Source organism: Schizosaccharomyces japonicus, assembly GCF_000149845.2.
Source record: "Schizosaccharomyces japonicus yFS275 unplaced genomic scaffold supercont5.3, whole genome shotgun sequence".
NCBI classification, from domain to species: domain Eukaryota; kingdom Fungi; phylum Ascomycota; class Schizosaccharomycetes; order Schizosaccharomycetales; family Schizosaccharomycetaceae; genus Schizosaccharomyces; species Schizosaccharomyces japonicus.
Window position 1 is genome coordinate 491010 of NW_011627862.1, and position 26259 is coordinate 517268.

General features: G+C 41.0%; 8 protein-coding genes across 8 annotated transcripts; 2 read left to right on the forward strand and 6 right to left on the reverse strand.

Moving 5' to 3' along the window:
- Nucleotides 1-27: 27 nt before the first annotated feature.
- On the forward strand, nt 28-5792 carry SJAG_04619 (E3 ubiquitin-protein ligase ubr11). The gene is made up of 2 exons (XM_002175672.2): nt 28-1159; nt 1299-5792. The coding sequence occupies exons 1-2, from the start codon at nt 34-36 to the stop codon at nt 2834-2836; spliced, it is 2664 nt and encodes an 887-aa protein (XP_002175708.2). The 5' UTR covers nt 28-33; the 3' UTR covers nt 2837-5792.
- On the reverse strand, nt 5727-6677 carry SJAG_04618 (TRAPP complex subunit 2-like protein). The gene is made up of 2 exons (XM_002175671.2): nt 6171-6677; nt 5727-6107 (listed from the first exon to the last, which is right to left on the reverse strand). The coding sequence occupies exons 1-2, from the start codon at nt 6471-6473 to the stop codon at nt 5964-5966; spliced, it is 447 nt and encodes a 148-aa protein (XP_002175707.2). The 5' UTR covers nt 6474-6677; the 3' UTR covers nt 5727-5963.
- A 399-nt stretch (nt 6678-7076) lies between these two features.
- Nucleotides 7077-8129, reverse strand: SJAG_04617 (hypothetical protein). The gene has a single exon (XM_002175670.2). The coding sequence runs from the start codon at nt 8103-8105 to the stop codon at nt 7608-7610; it is 498 nt and encodes a 165-aa protein (XP_002175706.1). The 5' UTR covers nt 8106-8129; the 3' UTR covers nt 7077-7607.
- A 285-nt stretch (nt 8130-8414) lies between these two features.
- On the reverse strand, nt 8415-10650 carry SJAG_04616 (CPA1 sodium ion/proton antiporter; the record flags this gene model as incomplete). The annotated part of the gene is made up of 4 exons (XM_002175669.1): nt 8415-9403; nt 9476-10102; nt 10160-10193; nt 10564-10650. 4 exons carry the CDS (start codon nt 10648-10650, stop codon nt 8415-8417), a joined length of 1737 nt encoding a protein of 578 aa, XP_002175705.1.
- An 11-nt stretch (nt 10651-10661) lies between these two features.
- Nucleotides 10662-12617, reverse strand: SJAG_04615 (GDP/GTP exchange factor). The gene is made up of 4 exons (XM_002175668.2): nt 12477-12617; nt 12279-12389; nt 11895-12182; nt 10662-11852 (listed from the first exon to the last, which is right to left on the reverse strand). The coding sequence occupies exons 1-4, from the start codon at nt 12588-12590 to the stop codon at nt 11190-11192; spliced, it is 1176 nt and encodes a 391-aa protein (XP_002175704.1). The 5' UTR covers nt 12591-12617; the 3' UTR covers nt 10662-11189.
- A 70-nt stretch (nt 12618-12687) lies between these two features.
- Nucleotides 12688-14451, forward strand: SJAG_04614 (TFIIH complex cyclin Mcs2). The gene is made up of 4 exons (XM_002175667.2): nt 12688-12792; nt 12875-13336; nt 13383-13456; nt 13501-14451. The coding sequence occupies exons 2-4, from the start codon at nt 13064-13066 to the stop codon at nt 14120-14122; spliced, it is 969 nt and encodes a 322-aa protein (XP_002175703.1). The 5' UTR covers nt 12688-12792; nt 12875-13063; the 3' UTR covers nt 14123-14451.
- On the reverse strand, nt 14167-14893 carry SJAG_05336 (hypothetical protein). Its single transcript, XM_002175666.2, has 2 exons — nt 14761-14893; nt 14167-14720 (listed from the first exon to the last, which is right to left on the reverse strand). Exons 1-2 carry the CDS (start codon nt 14812-14814, stop codon nt 14268-14270), a joined length of 507 nt encoding a protein of 168 aa, XP_002175702.1. The 5' UTR covers nt 14815-14893; the 3' UTR covers nt 14167-14267.
- A 202-nt stretch (nt 14894-15095) lies between these two features.
- SJAG_04613 (transcription-associated protein) lies at nt 15096-26146 on the reverse strand (the record flags this gene model as incomplete). Its single annotated transcript, XM_002175665.1, has 2 exons — nt 15096-21405; nt 21543-26146. 2 exons carry the CDS (start codon nt 26144-26146, stop codon nt 15096-15098), a joined length of 10914 nt encoding a protein of 3637 aa, XP_002175701.1.
- Nucleotides 26147-26259: the final 113 nt, after the last annotated feature.

A 26259-nucleotide genomic window follows, 5' to 3' on the forward strand; every position in this document is an offset into this window, starting at 1 on the left:
GCTAACGAGTTTGAGCGAATGGACAAGACGCAGATGGACGTGTCGTCGGAGAACGACACGGCTGAGTATAAGGCTCCCGAGCGTCTGCTCAAGTTTTTGGTGAAGAACGCTGAACGGCACCAATACGATTTCAATGATGAATCCGCTTCTCACTTGTTGCAGGAAGTGTACATGTCCTTGCTTAATTACGACGAAAGCAATTGGAAGTATTTAGTGAAAGAAGGCCCTGTGAGCGTCACGTCAAAATTCCGTTTGCCGGAGGTGCAAAAACGACAATTTGGAGACGAGATTACGGACTTGGGTTCTGAAGTGTGTGGCCATGTCTTCCGCAACGGTGAGCCAGTGTATCGATGCAGGACATGTGCCATGGACAATACCTGTGTACTGTGTGCTCGCTGTTTCCGGAACACGAATCACGACGGCCATGAGACGCACGTAAGCATCCCTACTGACTCTAATGGCATCTGTGATTGCGGCGACCCTGAGGCTTGGAAGGTGCCACTGGGTTGCTCTATCCATGCTTCCAAAGACGACGGACCGAAAGCCGAGGATGTGCTTCCTCGGGAACTTCAAGAGTCCATACACAGCACCATATCCACTGTCCTCGACTTCATCCTCGACGTCTTCAATTGCTCTCCTATCAATCTGAAAGCCACACAGACGGTTGATAGTGTGCTAGAAGACGAGCGACGCTCGCGACTTAGTGAAACCAAGTACTTTGTCGAGGACGAGCAATGTTCTGTGTTTCGTGTCATGCTTTGGAATGATGAGAAGCACAAGTTCGACGATGTTATCCGGCTGACAATGGAGGCCATGAATACGAACGATTGGTCTTTTGGTGAGCAGGTTGCCCAGCGAGTCAACTCCATCGGTCGCTTCGCCGTCAGCACGTCACGTTCCATTGACGACTTGCTAGACATTGCTCAGGTGTTTGCCAAAGTCGATTTGGCCGTCAACGTGAGGTCGGCACGCGATTTCTTCCGTGAAAACGACTGTGGAACACTCATACTGTGGCTTTACGATTTGATGGAATCACAGATCTGTGGTTACAAGGGTTTCCTTCGCGATATCATTTGCGACGAACTCGTAAAGTGTTGGAATAGCGGCTTGAAGCACCCTACTTATGACGAACCTAATTTAACGACACCCTATAGAAAGCGTTAATGATGATGACAGTGACGGACTTTTTGATGCCGAGCATCTTGGACATTTTTCGCATGCTGCTCCAGGCTTGGATTTGGATGATCTTCAGCAGGGAGACGATGATCTTGATGTCGACGATGAACTAGACGTTGAAGGTTTTCGGCAAATGAATGATGGTTTGAATGTTGAAGACTTTCGACCTGTCGTCCTTCGTAATATTCGACAATTAATTAATGAACGCCGACGCATGCATTCTGCCTTGCCGACTGAGCGTATAACTCTTCCTGGAGATTACTGGAAATCACCACGAGAGGAAGGTCTTAAAGTACTTTCAATGGCAGAATCACCGTACTCGCGACTCCGACTTGATTATTTCTTCCTCTATGATTTGAAGTATTGGAAGAATTTACGGAATCTGCTGTCTGAGCTCTATGTTGTCCCTTTAAACCAGAATTTGCAATTTAAACGTGCAATGGCCATTCGTTTCTCTATCCTCTACAAAACCCTCTCTCGAGCTTTTCTTTTTGCCGATAGAGAGCCCGAACATTCAGTCACCTTTTTATCCGTACAGTTTTTCACCACTCCTAGCTTGGCTGAATTGCTTGTACTTCGTTACGACTTTCTCACCACAGCTAACTCTTCCTTATATTCACTCTTTACGTGCCAAAAGCGAAGCCGGTCTACTGAAACTGGTGGTCCAAGCATCGAGATTAATCAACGCGCGCTGGTAAGCCAGCGGAATGCTATGCTTTTTGGCGATTTGGGTTACTTGTTGATGCACCCTAGCGTAATGGGCTTAGTCCATTCTGATAAACGCTTCATCAAACAATATAGTGATCTATTTCATTTATTTCAAGGAATATTATGTCACGTTCGTGCTGTTCATGAACATGTGGAGTGGGATTCGTCCATTTACAAACTTTTATTCGTTATTTATTCAGTTGCAAAACTTGGTCATAAAGTGGCCTGCTGCTATTCTTCGGCCCCTTACGAGGATATGTTGTATGCTTGCAACTACTTAATTGATTTTATTCTGCAACCAGTGCACCAAAATAAAAAAGAAACCGAGCCTAGTGCGTGTCTGCCTGCGGCAGATTACAACGAGACGACACCTCTGGTCGAGCATAAAGTATCAAGCGACTCCGTTAGCTTTTACCATCCATTGCATTGGGTTTTATCAGGCATCATGAAGTTTATGAATCCTTCGCGACTCTCTACCTGGGATGACCGAACGAAACTTGCCCTGATGGATCACCCACTCCGTGCCTTTGTCTGGTTAGCTCAAATTGACGTTGGTTTGTGGGTGCGCAATGGTGCCAAGGTCCGCGGAATGGCCCATCATTATAAGCATCTCACTATTTATGATTATGCTTTCGATAAAGACTTACTCTTGGTTCAACTTATGGTTTCCACATTGCCACCCGACCTTGCACTAAATGCCATAGTCCAACGTTTTGAGTTAACAGATTGGGTTGCATCAGTTTCTTACGAGCATTCAGTTTACGACAGCGAAAGGTTACCATTAATGGTGGAGAAATTACTACTTATGATTGTGGGTCTCATCACCGAGCGCGAGCAGTTGCAGCAGTTGTCTGTGGAAGAGTTGATTAAGAATCGTATCGCCCAGCAGTTAGTTTTTGGGCCCGTTGGCGTATTCCTCACTTTTGCAACGTATTTCGGAGCAGTACACTGAGTATAGTGCCTTTGATTCGATTCTCGAATCTGTTACAACTTACAAAGCACCCGGGAGGTGTTTACGATTACGGCGTTTACACACTAAGATGAGTACTAATGATCGTGTTAATCCTTTCAGTGTACACTATTCTAAAAATCAGCGCGAAGAAGCTGCAGTGTCCCTCAAGAAACGCCTCGCACGTCACACAATGAAGAATGAAAACTCTATTGTTCTTGTACCGAATATTCAGCTATGTTTTAACGGTTCTTCCAACGAAGACATATTTCTTAATTTGACTCATTCGTTAACCTTCATAAAAATAATTGCTTGTGCACTGAAATATGTTCTTAATTCGACGTACGATTTGATTAATGCGGACGATATCGTTTGTGCAGCCGTTAACCTTTTAATAATCGGAACAAAATTGGACGAGCAATGTCATACAAATCGCTTTTCGGTAAACTGCTGTACAAATAGGTTCCCTTACAGTGTTTTAGACGAAAGATCCAACAAACTGGAAACTTATGATTTAACCATCGCTGAAATTTTGTACGTACTTCCTTCCGGCAGTTTAGTTTCTCTTTCTACGGAATGTGAATACTTGCTTGGCTTCTTCCGTTCCCATGCCGAAGAAGCATATAACACGATGGTGCAAAATTCAAAACTTAATTTCTCTTCAAGCGATAATTCTCACGAGGATGAAGAGAGTCTTCGTCGTCAGAAAAAGAGAGTTGCCAGAGAAAGACAACTACAAATCCTTGAACAAATGAAGCAACAACAGGCTTCATTTTTGGCTCAAAACAAAGATTTTGAAATGGAGGAGGATGAGGAGAATGAAAATGAATCCAGCTCTAAAGAAACAGATAAAGAAACGAGATTTTTGGAGTACAGTTCTGGTAACTGCCTTCTTTGTCAGGAAGAGTGCAATGACAGAAAGCCATATGGTGTTTTGGGACTTTTACAAAACAGTTCGCTTTTGCGTATGACCCCTTTAAACAATCCTACGAGCTTAAAAGAGCTGCAGCTATTGCCTCAGAGTTTTGATGCTGAGTATGAGGATCGACCATTTGGATTCAAACAAGAACCAGCTTCTTTAACCCCTTGTAAGACACGAGTTGAAGGTGGATTTCCGATAAACAATAACACAAGTGATGTCTATGCTCTGTCTTGCAGTCATCTGATGCATATAACCTGCTATAAGAATTACACATCAACGAGCGCATCCAACCCGACCTTCCTTCTGTTTCCGTCGACCCGTACAGGAACCAGGAACTTGCGGTATTTCACTTGTCCTCTCTGCAAGAGCCTTTGCAACATCCTACTTCCTGTATTGTGGGAGCCAAGGCCTGAAAAACAAATGAAGCGTGAACTTTACTTGGCTTCCTTTGAATTGTGGTTAGGAAACCAGCTTAAGCATATTAACACTGGCATTATGAGTGTTTCGAGTTTTGACATTTCTTCGAAATGTGAAAGAATAATGTCAACGTTTGATGCTTCTGTTTTTAGAAGCTCCAATGCTCATCGGCTTCATAGTGTCTCTCCTATCGAAATCGTTGGCTTGTATGACAAGCTTGCTGAAACGTTGGGTGCACTTCATGCTTACCCAACTAATCTTCGAGCCTTAAATTATTCTCTTCTGGAAAAACTATTAAACTGCTTCTCATACACCTTAAGTTGCATTGAGATTAGCTCACGGGGTATGAAAGGCACTGTTCCTGGTAAAAAAATATGGTTCTCTCACCTTAATCAAAGCATGCTTTGTTTCCTTAATACACTTGCTGAGTCTGTTAAAGGTATTCTGTGTTACTATGCTAATCGTGGAGACAGTCAAGTTCTTGATATTCTTTTAATGCGCAGACTACTTTTGATGAAGCTGTTTCCCAATAATCCTAAAAATCAATCTGATGAAGAGCAAGACCTGTCTAACCTTCAGCCATCCCTGTTGGAGTCTGATTTGTTTAGCCAGTTCGTTCATCTTACCATCCTTGATGATGCCGATAATGACTCCTTGAACGAATATACAATCATGTATTACCTTGCTTCAATTCCACGTACCATTGTTTCCATGATCAAACTTTTTGCTGAAACAAAGGTTTCCCAACCTGCCTGCTCGTATGAGTACACGCCTTCGGAAATCTCTGGTTTCACCAAGTTATGCGCTGCTACTCTGCAATCTTGTGGTATGCAGAGCTATTTGGCGTATCTCGATGACAAGACCATCGTATATGCGCTCATGAATTTCGTGGAGGTTCATGAACTTATATTATTAAGAAAGCTGGCTTTGCTCTACTATTGTCGTTTTTACGTCAACTTGGAGGATTATACTGACGACGAAGATCTTGCGTTGCCAGAGCTCATAAAACTAAGCAAAGCCATGTGTATTCCCTCTCTTCCCGAGGTTTACTCTCTCTACGAAAATGACAATAAAACACCTTTGAAGGATGTACTGATGTCTTGGGGCCAGCATTTTGCTTGTGGACAAGTTCATGATGTTAGAATTGAATATCCTGGCATTTATGAGTTGCTTAAATTGCCGTACAAACTTGAAACTTTTATTGATGTGCTACAAGATTGCTTGTGTAGTGTTTGCAAGAAGAAACCTGTTTCTCCGGCAATTTGCTTGAATTGCGGTAGCATTGTATGCTTTGGTTCTTACTCTGACCCCAATCATTCTGGTGAGGATGATGAATGGGATGAGCACGCCAAAGTATGCTCCAAGAATATTGGCCTGTGTTTTATTATTAAAATTTGTGGTATCTTACATCTTGATACAAGACTGAAAGTAGGAACGCTGGCAGACGCTCCGTACCTTGATGTACATGGTGAAACTGATTTCCGACTGCATCGCGGTCGCCCACAATTCTTAAACCAGAAACGTTACGACTATTCTATTCGGACACCTTGGCTACACCATGGCATACTGTCACTGATTGCTCGTCGCATTGACCTCCAGGGCTTTCAAGGGGGTGCAATTATTTAACCTACTTTAATTCACACATGTGAATGCTCAAAATGCTTTGAATTTTTGCTAGTTTTTGTGAACATAATAACTTCTATTGCGTACGTCGTTGGACTACGGGCGAATGCTGACTGAGTAAGAAAGGCGTAACGTAGTGTCGTTAATAGTAAAGTGATACCGATTTCATTAATGGTCTTGCCATGACTTCAAGATTTGATAAAAAGTGCTTTTGAAGAACGAAGATTGCTCCAGTGCTGCGACTTCATTTCGACTGTTGTAGAACGGATTGCAAAGCGTGTGTGTGTATGCGACGTGTACCTGTTTTAGAAGCTAGATATTCATTGTGTGTGAGTAATTTCCCGTAAACCTTAGGATTCCCGTTTGCAAACTTACCGTCTTAATGTCTGCATCTTTGACCAAGAACTCAGACGAACGAACCGCTATTATAACTTTTGTCTGTGTGTTGCTCACATATCCATAAGCGCTTATGTCATCTTCCACGCCGAGAAGGCCCAAGTAATTCTCTAATATAGGTCGTTCCGTTGAATCACACATTTCATGAATAACATCCAAGCTTAGTTCCGTAAGAAGCTGAAGTTTCTCTGAGGTAGTTTTGTCATTTTGTTTTGTATAAATGAAAATGATATGGTCATTTACATCAGCAATTGAGAGAAAAAGTAGCCGAGATTTGGTCATTGTGCTACAGAAACTTTCAGTTTCCCTATATTTGTACACAAAATATCAGAAACACTTTGTTTGTGTCACCTTATGTAACAAAAGGTTTGTTTTGAAATTTTCTGTATAAAACAAACAATCAACAGAAACGTTAGGTCTCAAAGTGAGCTGTAATCATACCAATTCGGCCTACAGAGATTGTGATGAAGTGCAATTTTCGAAATGATTTCTTTCTGTATATTGTTTCTGGTGTTGGGAGACAACGAAGGGGGATATAATTCGACAGTCCTCCTGGACCAAAAAGATGTACGGGTGTACAGTAGTCTAAGTTTTCTGATTCATTTTGAAATGTTGCAAAATATTAACGGTGATGGAGCATGTTGAAGGATGAACTATTCCGCGATTTTTTGTTTAAACGGTTCACCCGCAATTGAGGGAAAAGGGAAACAGGTTTCAAGTTGATGATCAGAACGCTCTAAGCCATAGGGGGGAGAGTAAAGAGGTATTCAGGAGGGTGTTTGAGAGTTGCTAGAAGGAGGCCATGTCTAAAGTGTTTATAATTGTGCGATTGAAATTTATCGAAATAGTTAGCTGTCCCCCCCTTAGGAAGAAAGGGACTAACAATGTACGCGGCTGCTAATTGAAGATACGATTGCGTTATATGATTGTAATGGTTGTAATCGACTAACAAATGTACCGAATCATAAGAATTCATTAATTATAAAAACCTCACAAACAAGGAGTGACGGAAATACTGAGGTGTGGAAACAATTAAAGGGCGAAAGTAGCGGGATGAGACCACACGAATAAGAGGGAAATGGATTGAGCAATTCACAGGATCGTACAGCTGAAAGTTTGTTACAGAGAGACAATTTGGTGCAGCTAAGATATAGCAGTGGGATAAGAAATTAGAATGTAAAATAACGGAAACTTGTATTGGCAGTAACAAGCCTGTACAAGGTTCGTAACTGTTGCAAATCATTAACAGAGTAAACGATGCAAAAACAGTTAGTATAATAGCTGTCGATTGCCTCCGTGGGCATTAGCGTAACTGGATATGTAGATTCAAATACTGTGTTTTTTTTTATGAAAAGGACTGAGGACCGTTTGGGAAAACCAGTTATAGCGAAATTGCTGATCTGTCCACGGTCTCGCTCAATCTTCCCATTTAAGAATAACCTTCTGCTCCGCTGGAATATCTTGGGGTGCAGTCGCACTGTGTTCCTGATTTGTTCCTCGTTCTTTCAGGCCAAAGGCAATGAAGATTCCGTTACACTTGGCTTCTTCGGTCTCTGCTTTTGACTTTGGATATGCTTGCATGTTACGAATTCGATTGCGTAAAGAGAGTCTTTCCCAAGACAGGAAACAATGCTCATTCGCTTTAATTTCTATGGGTTCAAACGGTGCCAAAGGGATAGAAACATTTTCTTCTAACACTCGTAATTCCAATGCATCAATCACGTTTAAAGGAAGCAATATAACGTCCTGAGTAGATGTAAATATCTGAGAAGTTCCTTGTTCAACGAACAGGTCCGAATCGAACAAATCGCAAGTCAAAGACTTTGCGCTGAATTCAGCATCAATTGACTTCCGAAAAGTCTCACAAATGTCTTTAAATTCCTCGTCAACAATCTCTCGAAATACCAACGACATTTTGTCCCGGTCGTACGAACTGTATGAAATATAAACTGTCGATAAATTTTAACGTGTTAAAGGAAGGTCGTACATCCAGCTCATGCTACAGAAGATAACTAAACAAGCCCAAATATACATATAGATAATGCATAAACACTTTTTAATATTCGATTGTGTTACATGATGAAAAGTAAATCATTAGCAGGACAATTGTTTAGACATAACGCTTTCAGAAAGAGGGTATGAAAAAAATGAATGTAGACTTTGACGCCCAAATCAGCCAACAAAACTTGACAATAGTCTATAAACAGCATCACTAGTAACCTGCTAAGGCTCAGTAGTTCGTTTTAGTATGTCTTGTTCGATGAGAACGGGTTTAAGAACATTTTCATCAAAGCGTATAAGCCATTGTGCTTGATCTTCACGCGAAGAACGGATAAAGTCGTTGAACATGTCTGCAGCTCGCTGATATTGGGAAAACCGACCAGCAGTATTCACGACAGCACCTTCGGGAACGACTGGCTCATCGTCGTCAGAGGCAGACAAGCCAAATGATTGAGTCAAATCAGCGGGTTGTACAGCTTGTTGGAGTTCCAGACTGTCGCGCGGCAGAACACGATCATTACCCTGTCGTCCCCAAGAGGGAACGATTTCTCCATCACTTTCCTCCTCATCTTCGACTCCCGTTTGAATGCCCATAATTTCCAACATTCTTGCTGTAGTACCACCAAAAATAATAACAGTAAGCACGACGACAACAAGAATTGTTGCACGTAATGATTGTGCATTCTCGCCCTCCAACCCAGCAGCCAGTGCCACTCCGACGGCACCGCGAAGGCCTGCCCAAAAAAGCATTACCTGGTAACTGTAAGGAATGCGGTCGACGTTGTTTCCTGAAGCCCTATGACCCAGTTTATTAATGAAATTACTGAGTGGGAAAACATTGGCATATCGAGAAGCACAGACAGCAACAGTAGAAACAAGAATAAACAAGGGCTTATACACCAAATCAGCCTGGGTGAACAAGGACATACCCAGGTAAATGAAAATGAAGTTTTCGCTCAGCTGAGCAAGCACGCGGAACACGTACTTCGTACTAAGCTTAGCTTTGTAAGACATGTTATAAAAAGCATAATGCTTCAGGGTTATGCCACAGAATAGAAGTGAAACGACACCAGACATGTGACAGCCATTCGAGAAAAAGTATGAAGCATAAGCCATCAATAAAATGATACAAGACTCAATGTGAGGGTAGCGGCGCAAGGACGAATGTTTCAACAGTAAGGCAGTAAGAAAGCCAACGGATACGCCAATCACTAAGCTCACAAAGAAAGTTACAAGAAAGATTCCAATGCCCGAGAAAAGAGTAAGAAAGTGCAAACTCTTACCGTAAAACTTTTGCAAAGTCTCAAACATGACAATAGCGACCGCATCATTAAGAATACTTTCTCCGAAAATAATCGTGTAGAGTTTCTGATCAACTTTGTACGAATTAAAAATAGCAAGAACGGTAACGGGATCAGTAGCGGACAATGTTGCACCAACGGCCAATGCTTCGACCAGCGATAATCTGAGGCTCTCAATTCCAAGAAACGACCAAAGATAGATTAGAAATCCCATCACAACTGCTGAGATAAAGGTTCCAGCAAATGCAAATGTCAAGATGGTTCCAATGTTTCGGAAAAAATTAGTCTGGTTCAACTCGTAACCAGAATTGAGAATAATTGGGGGCAGTAAAACGTTAAAGAAGTATGTCGAATGAAACGATACCATGTTTTGAATAATCAGACCGGGCGATACTCGAATAATCAAACCAACGATCATACCGACAAAAACAGAAATAACCGTCTCATGAACAGCACGGATACGCTTTAACTGGACATAATAACTCGTCAACAGGGCACCAATCAATAAGACGAGAAGAATGAAAAGCGCCCAACTAGAGTACAATTCCTGCAATGCAGGCGTTGTATCGGCATCAGGATCATCGTCTAAATCGTCCGCCTGACGCAGAACTAAGCAAAATACATTAGTTTACTCATACAAAGTGCAAGGAAAAGGTTCCGACTTACCATGAAACAGCAGTTTCTGAATCATCAAAACAGCCTAAAGTGGAAGTAGTATGGATTTATCCAAGTTATACTACTCCTTAATAAATAGGTGTGAAACAGTTAACACGAGACAATTTGTCTTTTCAAACAACGGAGCCAGTCTCAGCTCGGTGTAGGAGATATTCGAGTTCTTGACTTTCAAATATTACGTTGTAACAAGTGGCAAGTGGGAGGTCAGTTGAAGTTAGAGGTTCGAGTTTTAATAATACACCTTTTCGCAAATTCCTGTAATTAGTTAAGGATACATAGTATGAACAGGGAAGCAACAGCTGTCAGCTATATATTATACAGATCTGGTTTTAGAATTGCCGTAATCAGCGTCGCTGCTTGTCTTTGGACTGGAATTTTATGGTTGAGTTAAATACTACAGAAACGGTGCAAACAACGGCTGTAAGTAGAAACAGAGCATTGGTTCGAGTTTTGTTCGTCCAGAATCGACGTTTATGAGGCATTTTGGTGTTAATTGAGGAAGAATGGCTTGGCAGTCAATACTGTTCGTTTCGGATAGCTTAATACAATGAGCAAATGAAAGTATAAATCAGAACAAATAGTTTCTCGATTCGTTAACTAATGTGCATGAGCGCGAAACAATTACATTACGCTATGCACGTTTATAACCAGAAGTTGGTGTGTATTCTTGCTATAACAGTACAACAGAAGGAGAGAGATCTGTAGACGACTTAAACAAAACAAACGTGAATTCATAAATCCTTTGCAAGGTGAGGGAAGCGAAGACTAAGCTCTCGTTAAAATAGCTCGCAGGAACTAAGCACTCTAATATCGAAATAAGCCTTGACAAGATAAACTTGATCAACAAACGGCCTATAATTGCTCGATGTACAAGAAATCCAACCAGCAAGTGTCCTGGAAAAATTAACAGGATAATGAACACAGAAAGCTGTTTGTTCTTTTATTTCCATCGACGTTGCAGGAATAACCAAGGGCAACTAATTGAAAAAAAAAAACAAATATTTTATAAAAAGGCTTTCTCCTACAGGAGTCGTTTCCAAGAGGTAAGAAGCAGAACAGTTCTATGCGTCATCATATTGGTGAAATTGTGGAATTCCTCGAGCACACGACCGGGGAACAGTATGTTCATGTACAGCACAGCGATCAAGGCTACAAATACCGCAAAAATGAGTAGACGAGGGGCAATTCCTACATCGGTAATCTTAACACTACTCAGCACTTTGTACTTGCCGACATAAGTAACCGCCAGAGTGCCATCAGCTGAAACAGTAGCAACGTTCTCAGCATCCGGTGAGAGAGATACGCAAGTAATGGGGAGTTTGTGAAGGGGAATTTTCGAAATGGGTTGAAGGCGGTTGGTCATAATGCGAAGAGTGCAGTCAGCAGTAGCAATAACTAACATACCTGACACATTCTCAGCACAGAAAGCTGTAATGCCTCGAGAGTTCTTTAGCAAAAGACTTTTCTTGAATGCCCATACTTTTGCCTTGGGATCCATCTCGAATCTGGCAAGATAACCTAATCGAGTGCCGTTTTCGACCCGATTAAAGGCACAAAGGACTGCATTCTTTTTCATGAGTGCAACACCTCGGATACTGACCTTTTCAAACGGAAGTTCTAAACGCTGAACAAGCTTGTACTCCCAATTATATATGTGAATAGCATTAGTACTTGCGAACGCGCACTGCAATGGTCAGTAAATCGCTTTAGCACCACGTCTACTTACATATTCAGGTGAGAAGCTGATATCAAAGACATCGAGATCCTTAAGCTCAAAACGCAGTCCACTGTCATACTTGTGAATGACAGAAAACGTCTTATTGGTACAGGCAATAAATATTAGCTTGCGCTGGGTATTATAACGGCACAGGCGTTGATACTCTTCTGAGTTCGTGAAATTCGCAAGCTGATATGAAGCTTCGAATTCAAAAAGGTTTTTAGCGTTTTTCTTGTAAATTCTTAAGTGCTTGTTTGAAGACTCATCAGACAAATCGTTGATACCGGCAATCAATATCTTAACAGAAAACCGTTAGATACACGTAGATATACAATTGCAGTAGAAGTAGGACTAGTAACAGAACCACTAATTCTCTGCGACTCAAAAACACACCTGTCCATCCGAGTCCAAAGACATCACAGCATCATCAGTGTCCTTCAACTCGATATCTTGCATTGGAACGAAAAAACTGTTACCTTCGTCCTCATTATAACCAAACACTTTCTATCAACAAATCACCGTCAGAAACAAATAATCAAAAACGCTGAGCTCAACTTCCAACGAGTCATTCTATCTATTACAGAAACATACCAGTTGATTCTTAACACCGGTATTGGAGGCACCACCACCTCCTCCGACAGCAATTACACTATTTGTAATCCATGTAACAGCGTAAGCGGGAAATCCAAGGTCTTGCATGGCCATTGTTGAAACAATCCCTAACGGAGAGCGGTAAGCAGTAGCAACCGGCCTTGACACAGGCAGGCAGCGGTATTGTCGTCAATTTTTGGTGGTGAGTTTCATTTTGGTGGTGAATTAATCAACGCAATTAATAATGAGAATGCCTTAAAGCAGTACAGAAGATACCTGTGCCTTGATAATTTCCTTTAGAAGCAGAGCATTTTTGGTACGACAAACCGTGTTCTTAAGATGACCTTTACCGTTTTCAATTTTCTTTGATTTTTTGGCTAATTAAAAACATTTTCTAGGATTGTCGCGAAGGCTGTTCATTGAAAAGAAACCGAAGTGGCAGGACTAAAACGATATTTTAAGTAGTTTTCAACTCGGTAAATTTGAGTTCTCTTTGAACTTCTTAGCACTCTAGACGTGTTTCATATTGATTTATTCACAATTTAATTACAGCACGAAAAAGGGTCGGTATTCTTGGGCTAGACACAATGGCCGACGGAGGTTTTAAAGAATCTACCCAGTGTAAAGACTGGATTTTTACTGAAACAACTCTTCGGGAGAAACGAGAAAGCGTAAATCAAAAGGCTTCTGAAAAAGTGAGAAAACATATCGCGGAAGAGTACCGAATGCAAAACAAAGATGCCTCTGAAGACAAACTGCCTGTCACGTTGAATGCAGACGAAGAGTTACTACTCGTTGTGTATTACACTTGTCAGTTGGGCACACTGGCTGCTGCAATGAACTTGCCTAGTCACATTAGAGTAAGCAAAACTACCTGTCCTTCGTATTCTTTTAACACATTATCAGGGTTATGCTGTGACGTACTTTAAGAGATTTTTCCTCGTTAACTCTATCATGGAGTACAATCCCAAAACGATCATGTACGTCTAACCGATGAAGGATTTGTTCTAATACAAATACACAGTTTCACCGCTCTTTACGCAGCTACTAAAGCTAGTGATCACTACATACCCATTGACCAGTTTTGCAAAAAGATACCCAATTCCACACCGCAGCAAATTTTAGAATTCGAGTTTTATTTGTGTCAGAGCCTCGATTGGGATCTTTATGTTTGGCTTCCGTTTAGACCGTTACAGGGTTTTCTGCTTGACTGCCAAAAAGCTCTGCCCTCCTTTCCGCATGAAACACTCTTCAAATGTCACGACCAGGCCAAACAGTTCCTGTCCGAAACATTGCACTCAGACCTGTATTTTCTCTATTCTCCGAGCATAATGGCCTTATCGGCCATTTATCACGTTAATCAGGATTTGTGCACACAGTACTTGGAAGCAAAGAATCTACAAAAATTAATGCCCAAGGTAAAGGAAAATGAAGCACAACTCCTAGAGTTGCAACACGCACAAACAGATATAAATAAGGCTAAGGAAATTGGAAAAAAGCTTTATTTCTGTATGGACCCATATCAGCGCAAAAATAGTGCTGTTTACTTAAAACGAAAAGCTGAAGATGAGGAACAAGAAATGGCCAGACAGCGAAGAAAAATAGAACGGCAAAAATCTGTTCCTGACCGCAATCCATTTGCATAGCTTGTGCCTGCATCATTCCCCCTCTCATCATGTTGCCAAAAACGCCGAGTGACCTCTCACTAGCTAGTGAGACCTTCTTGATTTAAAACTAATTCCATATAAATATTGTCATAAAACTAGTACTCATAAACTATATAACTCATGCTCATAACTTTGGCTGCTTGTTGTTGCTGCAGATAAGACTGTGGATACCATTGTATGCAGAAAGACTGAGACGTCGGACACGATATTCCGTAACCAAACGCAGACGGTATACTCCGTACTCGAAATTAGTCCAGTAAGGAATGAATCTCTGAGCGAACCGGCGTGAATAATGGAACACCTTTTGTACGGTAAAGACAATTGTCGTAATGATGCATCCTATAATTGCCGTAGCAAGACCAACAATACTGATAGAAACACCCAAGGCAGAGCAGACAGTTCCGACAATAGATAACACACCAACCAGGGCTAGCACGACTGCAGTAATTCCTACAATGCTAAGCAATCCGAAAAGTAAAAACCACACGAATAGCAACACAGTCAGAAAACTGAGAGGGACAGACAGTAAGATAAGCACAAAGAAATTGCATTTGCTCTTTAAAGTAGCCATCTGCGACTAAACTCGTTAGTTAAATGTTGATATACTCCTGAATTACCTTAACAGGTTCGGGCTCCTTTTTAAGCTCCTCTATTTTAGCGGGCGTAGACATTATATATTTAGAATAATAATTGAGAATAAACGACAGCCGGCTTCACACAGAACTTAATTTCTTGTAATTGATGGTGGCTTTTACGTTGAGGACAGCTGTAGACGGAAGAGTTGAGACACTTGCTGCGTCAATACGAAAACGTGTGATGGTACTATTACAAAACGTTTACGACAAATGCAACAATTCTTGATTGCTCAATGTTGAGCTACCAAGGCAATACGCTTTCTCAACTGACTTGCTAATTTCAGTAAACAGTTCATTAGTTTAATCATATCTAATATTTACAACCAAGGGGCCCACAAAACATCCATTTGGGCCAGCGCTTTTGGATTAACAGCTTGCGATATATAATCCAATATTGTTTGGTTCGCAGGCAAATTGCCAAAAGCAGGCTGACCGATAGATGAAACCCGACGGACAATTAAGTCGGTATTGCTAATCACTTTTTCTCTCAGTAAACCGTTAGAGGAAGGAGGCTGCCGTTGTTGAGTGAACCACCAAATGAGTTCGTCACGAATGAAGATGCTCAACCACATATCAAGATCATAGCCAGGTTGCATTAGTGCTCGGGCAATTATCATGATTGAGGGACCGAACAACCCAACCATTCCAGTCTTGCCGATAAACTCCTGGATATTTGGAGTCAAACGGAACGGAACAATCTCGTTGTTATGAAAGACGGGTGAATTGCTAGCCATTGCAGGTAACATTTCGGTCGTCCAAGCGAAACCCGCATTTTTAGTGAAGTATAGTTTTGTAGGAAAACGATTATTGATGCTTAGTACATGGGAAGCAAAAGCAAAGCAAGCATATTGATATGTGAAGTTCTTTCTAAACAACCAAAAATGCGCGTAGTCCTCAATTGTTTCGCGGAAAAAATCAAGAACCACCGTGCGGCGAACCATGTTTGCTTGAATATCCTTATACAGCTCAATACGTTTTTCAAATACAAACTTCTTCTTTTGCATTTTTTCTTCATCCGTAAATGAAGAAGCACCTTGAACATTGATGGAACGCAGACAGTCAGAAAGTGAAATAGCAAACTTTGTAGTAGGAGCTGACTCATCTATACCCTGCGCATGGCAGTACGTTTGGAAGATCTCGTGCAGTGTTACAAAAGTAGGATCGTCAGTGAGTAGCCGAATATGTGCAGACAACGGTATAGCTCCGGGAACGAAGAACTTTAAGTTACGTTTCCGAGTCTGACAATCCGTGTCCATTGCATCATTGAAAATCCGCAGTAACTGCATAATCCGTTCTTCACGTCTGCTATGTCTGGCTGAGGGATACTGTATAGCAAAAGGATGCAAGCTACCATCAGAACCCCGAATCGTTATGCGTTTATGACAAACGCTGTAACGGATAACAACATCAACCTCGAGTAAAAACCGCTCTATCCGGACAAAATTAGTATTGTTGTTGCGATGTTGAAGGTATTGACCCGGTATTTCAACATCATCGAACTTTTGGTAGTGAAACTCAGAAAGGTAAGAAGAGATCTGTTCAAGGTATAGACGTCTCGGTGAGCGTTTTAACAATCTCTCAAAACGAGAACGCCATATCCTCAAATGCTCCAAGTACGACTTGAAGTTTAGATTACTCGTAAGGAAATCATTTTTGAATTGTTCTCGACAATACTCCGGTAACACATTGTCAGCAAACACACTTAAATTTGACTCAACAGAGGCAGGGACCTTGCTTTCAGTATTAAGAGCGCCCAAACGAACACTGTATTGGAGTGCATCTTGTAACAAGGCAACAATAAGTCGGAGAGAATCCTCCTCGCTCTTACACTTAAAACGTGTTTGAATTTGATTTATAAGCGTCTCCATAGTGAGAGCCAATAACGGATACGCTGTTTTCAAGATCGACATGATATCCTCAACATGTTCCCAAGGCTGTCTAGGGGCACTTGCCATTTGACGCATCTCATCCATTGTGTCGGTATGACTTTCGTTAGAGGAATGATTTGCCGTAAACATGAGTGGAGAGCTTTGCATGTTAAATGAGCTTTCCTCTGGGTGAGATGATTTTTCAATGGCAGCCCTCGTTCTCTTTTTTATAATTGCATAATCCTCTCGAGTTGTCCGAAGTTGATAATACAAAGCCTGTGGATACGTCTTTGCAATCCTAGCTAAAATCTGACGGGCGCAACGATGTTCAGAATGTGACAACGATGTTAGAAGTTGTGGAATAAAAGTTATCCAATGCCATGTGACCAATTCTCCCTTAAATGATTCAAAGGATTTTGAAATCACACCTTCATTGTTGTCAAGACTCAACATCCATAGGATTCTACTGATAAGCTTTCGAGCCTTAGCATTGTCAAAAAGACCAGCAGCCTGCAAATAACAACTCATTGCGTTACAGGCAGCATTGAGATTTCCAGCATCTTGTTGGAACAGTTTGTCGTTGTATCTTCCCCATTCCGCCCAAGCTCTAGGAAGATGTAAGTCAATCTGGACAGCTGCAGCATAAGTTTGGTTTGCTTCGTCAAAACGCTTTAATTTCTCCAAGAAAACACCTTTAAGAGTAAAAAATTCAGATTTTTGGGGTGCACTGAAATACATCACATTCGTATTCGTAATAACTTCCAAACCAACCTCTAGTTCTTTGGAGTTCTCCAAATAGCACAAAACCTGTTCCCTCAACTTAAAAAATGCTTCCTGAATTTCAATATTCGGCAGCGTGTAAATTTTTGTTAATAAATTGAGGCAGACAGAAAACAGGCCTTGCTTCCTGGCTACTCGTGCAAAACGATTAATCATCCAAGCTGTTTCATGGTAACCACGAAACAAGAAGGAAGTGGAATTGCTTGGATTGCTTTTTTGCAGAGTAGGTATTAACGGTAGATATACACGGTTTATCATGGAAAACGTAATCTGTCTCCAAGAAACAAGGTCGCGCCAAATAGTAATATTCTCCCAAAGGTTAGGCAATCTTTCCTGCCATGCTTGCAAGATGCTCTTAATTGGTGAAACATGAGCCGTAATGTTTTGAGCATTGACCGAAGAAAGATGCGAGTAAATTGTACTCGACTCTTGAAGCTCTACGAATTGCTGAAACAGATTTAAGAGTGAGAGATGAGACTGATTTACCTTCTCCGGAAGTTGTTGCCATTTGATAAGCGACAGTTGAACAGCTTCATTTAAGGCCTTCTGGAAATCCACGATGGCGGTCGGCTGACTTATAGATTTTTGCAAAGTAATGAGTGATTGAAATGTTAGTTTTCTAGGCGTTGGAACGGCAGAGAGATTCTTTATAGCAACCTCTAGAGAGTAGCGATTGTTTGACCAATCACTAATGCGCCATGCACATTCCAGCAACAGTTCCGAAGAACCTTCATGCTTAGCAAGTTCTGTAAGAACGTCCCACTGTTGTAGCTTTTGAGTGCAGAGTACCCAATGATCCTCCCAGACGTTGTACTCGGATTCGGTAAAGGGATTGGCCTCACTTCGAGCCTTCATTTGCGCTTGCTCGAACAGTTGTTGGGCTCTTCCCCACATACCAAGTTGCTCATATGACATAGCAACAACAGTCTCAAGGTATTTACTGCGATTGCGCCAATGACCATAAAACATATCACACTCCTCTAAAGAGGCATACATCTCAGCTAATGCGTTCGCGCGACTTTCCTGAACAATTGCACTTTGGTCAACATCGCCATTTTCTTGAAGCTGATCCTCCAGAAATACTATGCTTTCGTAATAAATGCCGTAGAGCTTCCCCAGATACTTCACCAAGTGCGGTGGAAGCTCAAGCATAGGACGACTATAGTTAAAGGAGCTAATTAATGTCTTGATGACATTAGGACGCTTATTTACCTGCTGAAGATGAAACTCTCGAGTAAGTAAATATATAACAGATTTAGTTAAATCCGAATGATCTCTTAATTTCAACATCGACCAGGCCGAAGGGAACAGTTTACACCATAAAATATGTGCTTCATCTTTTTTTATGAATTGCATATTCGCGATACAACTGCAAATATCAGCAGCACGCACCTGATTAGAAGATTCGAAGAAGAGTTTCAACCGTTTACTCAAACTAGTCTTGAATTCATCCTGGTTATCGCTCGAGATGGATGCTAATATGTGGGAAAAACGAGAGCATATGTCCTGGGGTGATGTGAAGCGGAGACATTGAAGAGTAGGTGCGATAACTTTGTCAAAGTTAATGCACCCTAAAAGAAGATAGTTTGCTTGCTTAATCCAGTAAGCAGCAGGGATTACATCCCAACATTTTGATTCAAAAATAAAACGTAAACGAGAGTAAATCGACTTCGACATACTTTTATCCAAAATTGCCATAAACTTCTGCCTTATTACAGAGTCTTTTGATTCAGTTGTGAAAAGAAACGCCTGCTTCAATCTTGCCGTAAGCTCAGTCTGATAAAAAGTAGGATTCGTGTAGATTTCACAAAGCAAATCGCTAGCATCCTTTACCAATTTGTTCGAAAAACGACCCTCAAAAAGTTGCATCTTCAATAATAATACAGTTTTTTCTTTAATAGTAGGAAAGGTGTCACGTTGCACCAATACCCATTCTCTTGTTAGCTTAAGGATATGAGAACATAGCTCAAAACTTGTACTTTTATCGATAAGTTGTATTAGCACATCAAGAAACCATCGTCTTTGATCACCCAAATGAGCCATTCGTAATTTAATCACGTCTATCATTCGTATGAGTAGAGATGAATTTTGCTCAAGAGCCTCAGCATATTTAGTACTTCCATCCGCAGAGCCAGAAGCAGCTTGGCTTATAAGCATAAGATGGTCTTTGACAACTTTTTGAAATGACTTGCTTAGTCCCGTCACTAAGAAATCTAATGTTTCAACATGGTCTTCAGCAAAAGTCTCCAAAATATAAATGATTGCGTCTAAATTAGTCATCGCAGCGAGATTGTCTTGAGCAACGGCAAGTAATACACTTCGAAAACCCCTATTTTCCAACAAATCGTCATCATTTTCGGTTTTTACAGGAACGTTTTTCAATATTGGAACAAGAACTTTTCGTAAAGCTTTGAAAATCGTCTTGTTAACGCTTCGTATGCTTTTATCCAGAAGTTGCGATAACCGGGAAAGTTCATCATGAATCCAATCAGAAGGTAATTGTTGCAAATAAGCCACAAGAACGTTAAGCGTATTTGCAATTGTATTCACATTTTTGTCTGTGTTGTCCATTTCAACTAAAATTTTTTCAAAAAAGTCATAATTAAACTTTATAGACTTCCAACACTCGTGAGACAAGAGCTTATTAAGCAATTCCATGGCTTCTTTAGCATACAGTGAGTTTTCCAATGGATCCTGTCGAACAGCAATAAATTTATTCAGAAACATTAAGACGTAAGCCTTAGCATTGTCACTTAAAGGGCATTCCGTTACTGGCTTCTTTTCCTCTTCGTACAGCGCGGTCCACTGTTCAAGCGTCCGAATCATGTTCAGAGCTAACGTTATTGATTCATCGTTGCTAGTAGGAACTGAGGCAAGTTTCTGCAAGGCATTTATCATGACGAGAAAGTAATTTTTGTGATATGGATAGAACAGTTTTGAGTTGGTGCAAATGAACTTGAAAATGTTCATTAATTGATGTAGTCCATGGGCATCCTCTGAGATGACCAATTTCGGTAACTTTGCCCATAAGGGCAATGTCATATCACTCATAGTGTTCATACGGACTGGAAGTACCGGAGCGAGACAGTTTAATGAAAACTCTGTGATGTTTTTATACTCGTACTGACTGTCCTTTAACAGGGCAACGTAAACTGGAGTGACAATTTTTGCCGGAGTATCATAAACTGCTATAAAGCAAGATGCTGCTGCATAAGCCATGTGCTTGACCAAAGGATCTTCAAGTTTAAAGTAGTTCCATGCAGACATGATAATACTTTTTCTATACTCACCGAATACCTTAGGATATTCCCTACAAAGATAGGTAGTTAAACGAAGGGTATGATACCTAATATCATCGGTAAATACAGTTCCCTCAGTCGTGTCCTTCAGTGAAATTTTCCAGAGGTGATTATGCAGAGCTATAGCAGTATCTTTATCAATTAACTGAGAACCAAATTCGCCCAACAATAATGGAAACATAATCTGATCCAACAGAAAAGTTTTTAACGATAACGTTAAAGCTCTATCGTCCATAAGTTCGCAACAAACAATAAATGTGGTTTTTGCATCGTTTAAAGTTGCAGTATTAACAAGGACATTTTTTAGTTCAGCAACATAAGAAGGAACAATTTCTGTCAAAACATCAGGATCGAACTTAAGTACCTCAAGTGCGAACTCTAATTTTCGCTCTAACCTAGATAGGAGGTTCAAAAGAAGCTCAGCAACAGCTTTCAAAGCATTTTTTACTTCCAAATAAAGAACGTCCGGGAACGACGTCACAAATTCATGGATTGATCTCGCGGATATAATCAGTTTTGCGGAAAGAGCCTCGACAGCTTTCACTTCACTGCATCGTGGAAGAACACAAGCAAGAATTTGAACTGCAAATAACGGAGCCAAATTCTCTAAAGATGGTGTTTGAATAGCAATTTCAACAAGTTTAGAGACATAGTTAGACCCAACAGCAAGTAATTTAAGGCTGGGATCTTGCAAAAATGATACAATAGATGAACCAATTGCGAATTGTTTAGTTGCGTTAAAATGTAATCCCACGATTCAACGGGGTGAGCATTGTAAAAGCGAGAAAGTGGCTCTCTTAATGGACTAGAGACAAACCGTCTTAAACCGTTCTCAATGCGAAGCACCGAAGAGGTCAGCTCACTAAGAAAACGAACAGCAAGAGGAGGAAGGAATTCAAAAACTCTGACGAGTGCACTTATGACGCTTACTGCGTCATTTTTTTCCAGTACTTTTAATGAGGCAGTCTGCAGAACTTGGAGCCCAGAAAGCGCCTGTAAATGTAAAAGAAGTTTTTTTCCAATTTCAACTTTAAAATAGTTCGTCAGCAACCGAAGCAAGCGTGACAAACCCTCTAAGCCATTAACCGAAAGACGCTGATGATCTGAAAGGTTCACCAGGATAGGCCGAAGGCCACTTTGTAGTATTTCTTTTGGAAGTTTTTGATTTTGAGAAAGAATCTCTTTTAACCCACTGTTTGCAATCACAAAAATATCCTCTGCTGGATTGTAGAGTGACTTGAAAAAGATACTTGTAATCTTATTTCGAGTTTGTAATTGATGAGGCTGCTCGAATCGTAAGGTACGAAGCGCAGTCAGTAGTAACTTTAAGCAAGTCACCCGGAGCTCATTGAGTGCATTGGAGCTTTTAACCTGAGATGATTTGATAATACTTAAAAAAGCTTCATCCTCAGCATCAGCAAGTGCTATTGCTTCTCTTAAAAGCCGAACAAACTCATCACTGTAATCAAGGAAGGCTGGCTTTAGCGATAAACAGTAAGTGATTGCCTCAATATGACCAATTTGCAGAGCAAACGGTAACGCTCGTAAAGGCTTTCCAAATATAGGAGCTAAAATACGATCCTTAACAGGCGAAAGCAAATCCTTAACAGATATATTGTTGGTTCTGGAAGCAGTCTCTAAAACATTCTGAACAGTAGATCGTACATTTCCGTTAGGATGAGGTAATTCAAAGTAAAAAGGAGAAAGTAAATCCAGTAACAGTTTACATTTCTCCTCGGTACTATATGTATCAGGAAAAGTGCATGTTTTTGTAAGTAATAAGAGGATAGAAGCCTGAACTTCATCGATTTTTAGAATTGAAAAATCAGAAGCAGTGTCCTTTATTATAAATAAAAGGGCCTTACATATGTCCGTAAAGGCAAAACGTAGCCATTTTTCTCCGGCTACTTCTGAGTTTGTTAAGCAATTTATCCCCGAAAAACCAGCGCTTTTCATATACCACTGACTTTCATAACAGTTTTTACATGCCAGAAGCAGAGTGGAGTGAAACGAAGGCAAATGTGGTACCAATTCAGCTGATCCCAGTAGTTGTTTTGCAGTGTTAAAATAGTAATTTATGAACTGCAACGAGGTCGTTCGTACGGTCTCCAGATCCGATGACAAACAACGGAATGCGGCTCGAATGAAAGTTTCAAAAGTCAAGCGAACATTCGTATCTTCGGAAACTAAGTTGGCGTACTTATTTGGCGCCTGTAAGGAATCAACACAATTAGCAATATCGACGATACTGAGCCATTCGAGCACCGAAGACAAAAGCTCCGTAGCTTCTGTTTTGTACTTCTCTATCTGCGAAGAGTATATCAAAGTTTCGAAAAGACATAAAACAGTTTCAGTTTGTATGGATTTTTTTTCAGTATGAATATCACCAAAATTACCGTAAACACCTCTGTTTTTGAAAAAGGTTTCGATTGGGACACCGCTTATTACTTTTGAAAAATGTCCCATTAATCCCAATACGTTTTCCTGTGGCAGTTGGCTTGAAAACAGAAGTTTTAAACTAGCGCACGTAAAGCGAAACGCATCATCGAGATCCAACTCGGAGGAACTTTTACTATGCAGTATAGAACTAGCAACATTAATGAACCGATAGTGCTCAAATGTAAACTCTTTGTCGTCATCAAAGAAAGACATGCTTAATGTTAAGATGTCCGACTTCACGGGACCGTTCTTAAAATCACTAGTTCCCAAAGGCAATTGACGATTACGACCACCCATTTTTCCTAGGATACGAATTGCAACTTGTTGCTGATTTTGAGAAGAAGAAATGCTTAAGTGATCCCATAAAGCTTCAAAAACTTCCTTCGCAACTGGTTCAAGTAAAGGATCAAAAAACTCTTGGGTTAAATTATCCAAACAAAGTTCAAAAGTTCGCAAACCCTGATTGGAAATTTCTGGTGGACCCCGTAAAGCTATGACTAAAGGTCTCATGAGATAGCTAATATACGGTAGTAAAACACTTAATCGTACTGGGAGCGTCAAACAAAGTTCTGCGAAAAGTTCTTTCTCACTCTGTTTTCTGGATGAATATAAGAGCTTATTGAAGCTTTCCAGCATCAGAGGTAAAACGGGAACAACTTCTTTATATAAAGAATCAAACTTCCCCCCTCCAATACTTCGAAAGAAAGCACGAAGCAAGTAGAAATAATTAATTGGCTGTTCCGCTTTTCCACAAAGTTCGAAACATTTATAAAGAATTTGCGAAACGTATGGCCGGAGAACGGCTTCATTTTTTTCGGGGAAAATGTTTACGCTCATGAAGGATAAACGGAATAACCGCAGTAAAACAGAGACTGTTTCAACATTTCGAGAACCAACCGTTTCAAGTTTTGTTAAAAGAAAACTTAATAATACATCAGTACATAGAGCAGACGTTGTTTCGTTCACTATCCAAAACTGAATAAGATGGATTAATGCGAGGTTTTTTGTGATGCACTCAAGCAAGGAAGGGAATTCAGTTTCAAGCAGTTCAATGTACGTAGATGGATCAAGGTATACAAAAATCGTAGCGAAAACTTCTAAGACTTCCTTCACTTCCGCTATGCGAGCAGCAAGTCGTTGGTCATTAAAATCAGAACTTGATTGCGCACTAAGAGGAAGTGAATGCAAAGAACCATCTTTTTCGTCAACAGTGTAAATATAAAAGCCTTTACAACCTTGAATCAATAGTCGATGCAGTAACGATATTTCCGAACTTGATGTGAAATGAATGGTTGTTGACCAGGCTTGTGCCGAAATAGAGCTGTTCGGTGGACAGGGCACATTGCAGTTTCGCAAACCAAAGAATATAGATTTTAGGCCAAGAATTAAATGTTTAAATAAAAAGAGAGGATCTTTTACTTTGTCGGGACCTTTTTCATGCATATCACCCAACGGGTTTATGACGACGTTAATGTTAGTCGCTTCTGCTTGATTTGTAAATAAGTCGGATTTCTTCGCCAGGTCGGCGCTATCGGTGCGAACACCATTACCATCACTACCATCGTTATTGGTGCCGTCGTTTTCTTCAGGTCTGTTCGCTTCCTGTACCCGCAGTTCCTCACGAATAGACTTCATCTCTGCATTTAAAAGCTCCATTTTTTCAACGAAAGCCTCGATAATAACCAAAAGGATCACGCGAGCGCTGGATTTTTCGTTAAAAGACAATAACCGTTCTATTAAGTTGAGCAAAAGCTTAATAGCCATGGCTTGAACGCCCGCCGTAAACGTAGGGTCACGCAACACATTCGAAAATTCACAGACCGCTTTGTAAACTTGAGAAAGTGAGAGGCTGTGCCGAACGTGATGCAGCATATCGGCCAACATGCTGTAGGCTAGCGGGCGCAAAGTATGTTTCGCTGTGAGGCCTGTGCCTGTAAGGATTTTGGGATTTAAAAGGTCATCAATATAGGGCAAAAAATCATTACGTATGTCTGTGGAAAGAACGTGTCTAGTAGCAATAAGCAACTCCTTTCGAGCATGTGCCAACTCGGGAGGACAATCAATAAACAAATGGAGTGTGTACAGAGGAAGCGACTGCTTATATTGTTGTAAAGCATTGCCATATCCTCTCAGTAGGTAGGCGAGAAAGGAGTACGTTTTCACCTGCGCAGATATAAAATCATTGTAGTGATGATTACGGCGCAAACTCGGCACCACGCCTACGAATGTTTCGTTTTGCGACTCCGCTAACCGGTGTGCCTCGGCCTGTGGCAGCGCTTGCAACGAAATGAACTGTATAGCGAGAGGTGCAAGCAACGGTAACAGAGCCTGAGCAAGCTCTTTATAAGTCTGCAGTAAGAAAACAACAATAAGCGGGCATTCTAAAAGAGCCTTGAAACTGGTGTTACCGCGTTGCAGTTGTTTAGGTGCAGTAGGTTCCGTAGCAAAGTCGGTATTTGATATGGACATGATGTTTAGAACGTTAGGACTGGGAGGAGGACGGGAGGGGAACATTTCTGCAACGACTGTGGGCATGGCCTTATACAATTCGACGACGAGCTTGACGAATTCGCGCACATGAGGTTGAAGAAGCGGACCAAAGGTTCGAAATAACAGGATCAACAACTTCAATGCGATTACAGCCATTTCTTCGTTGTCTTCACGAACGACACGTAAGGCAAGCAGAAATGTCCGCAACGCATGATCACTGAAACCCTCAAAAGTAATAAACTTTCTCAAAATCTCCATAAGTGTCAGCCGGAGACGATGCGTCGCAGCAATACTGGAAAATACGGGCTGTTCCTTCTCCAGAAGGTCCAAAACAACAGGTGCCAGCGTACTGACAATTTCTTTTTTCGTTTCTGATGCCAGTAAATTGTTTAAAGCGTCACAAAGTTCAATTGCAACGTTTGTTTTCTGCTTCGATGCAAGTCCAGCGTCGCACAGGCGACTACGCCAAGCTTCACTGCGAAGTGGTTCCATCCTGCTAAATCCATAAATTCAAGCAGTACTGCCTGTACTAGCTGTGCTTGTTGTACTGGGTACTCGCGACGTGCAGTTGGTGAGTGAGTGTTAGTGTTTAGTGATGTGTAGCG

Coding starts and splice junctions, on each gene's coding strand:
- SJAG_04619 (XM_002175672.2), top strand. CDS start 34: ATGGACGTGTCGTCGGAGAACGACACGGCTGAGTATAAGGCTCCCGAG. Junction 1,160..1,298: donor AACGACACCCTATAGAAAGC/GTTAATGATGAT, acceptor TAGACGTTGAAG/GTTTTCGGCAAATGAATGAT.
- SJAG_04618 (XM_002175671.2), bottom strand. CDS start 6,473: ATGACCAAATCTCGGCTACTTTTTCTCTCAATTGCTGATGTAAATGAC. Junction 6,108..6,170: donor AAGATGCAGACATTAAGACG/GTAAGTTTGCAA, acceptor ATGAATATCTAG/CTTCTAAAACAGGTACACGT.
- SJAG_04617 (XM_002175670.2), bottom strand. CDS start 8,105: ATGTCGTTGGTATTTCGAGAGATTGTTGACGAGGAATTTAAAGACATT.
- SJAG_04615 (XM_002175668.2), bottom strand. CDS start 12,590: ATGGCCATGCAAGACCTTGGATTTCCCGCTTACGCTGTTACATGGATT. Junction 12,390..12,476: donor CCGGTGTTAAGAATCAACTG/GTATGTTTCTGT, acceptor ATTTGTTGATAG/AAAGTGTTTGGTTATAATGA. Junction 11,853..11,894: donor TCAGCTTCTCACCTGAATAT/GTAAGTAGACGT, acceptor TGACCATTGCAG/TGCGCGTTCGCAAGTACTAA.
- SJAG_04614 (XM_002175667.2), top strand. CDS start 13,064: ATGGCCGACGGAGGTTTTAAAGAATCTACCCAGTGTAAAGACTGGATT. Junction 13,337..13,382: donor ACTTGCCTAGTCACATTAGA/GTAAGCAAAACT, acceptor ACACATTATCAG/GGTTATGCTGTGACGTACTT. Junction 13,457..13,500: donor TACAATCCCAAAACGATCAT/GTACGTCTAACC, acceptor ACAAATACACAG/TTTCACCGCTCTTTACGCAG.
- SJAG_05336 (XM_002175666.2), bottom strand. CDS start 14,814: ATGTCTACGCCCGCTAAAATAGAGGAGCTTAAAAAGGAGCCCGAACCT. Junction 14,721..14,760: donor AGGAGCCCGAACCTGTTAAG/GTAATTCAGGAG, acceptor TAACGAGTTTAG/TCGCAGATGGCTACTTTAAA.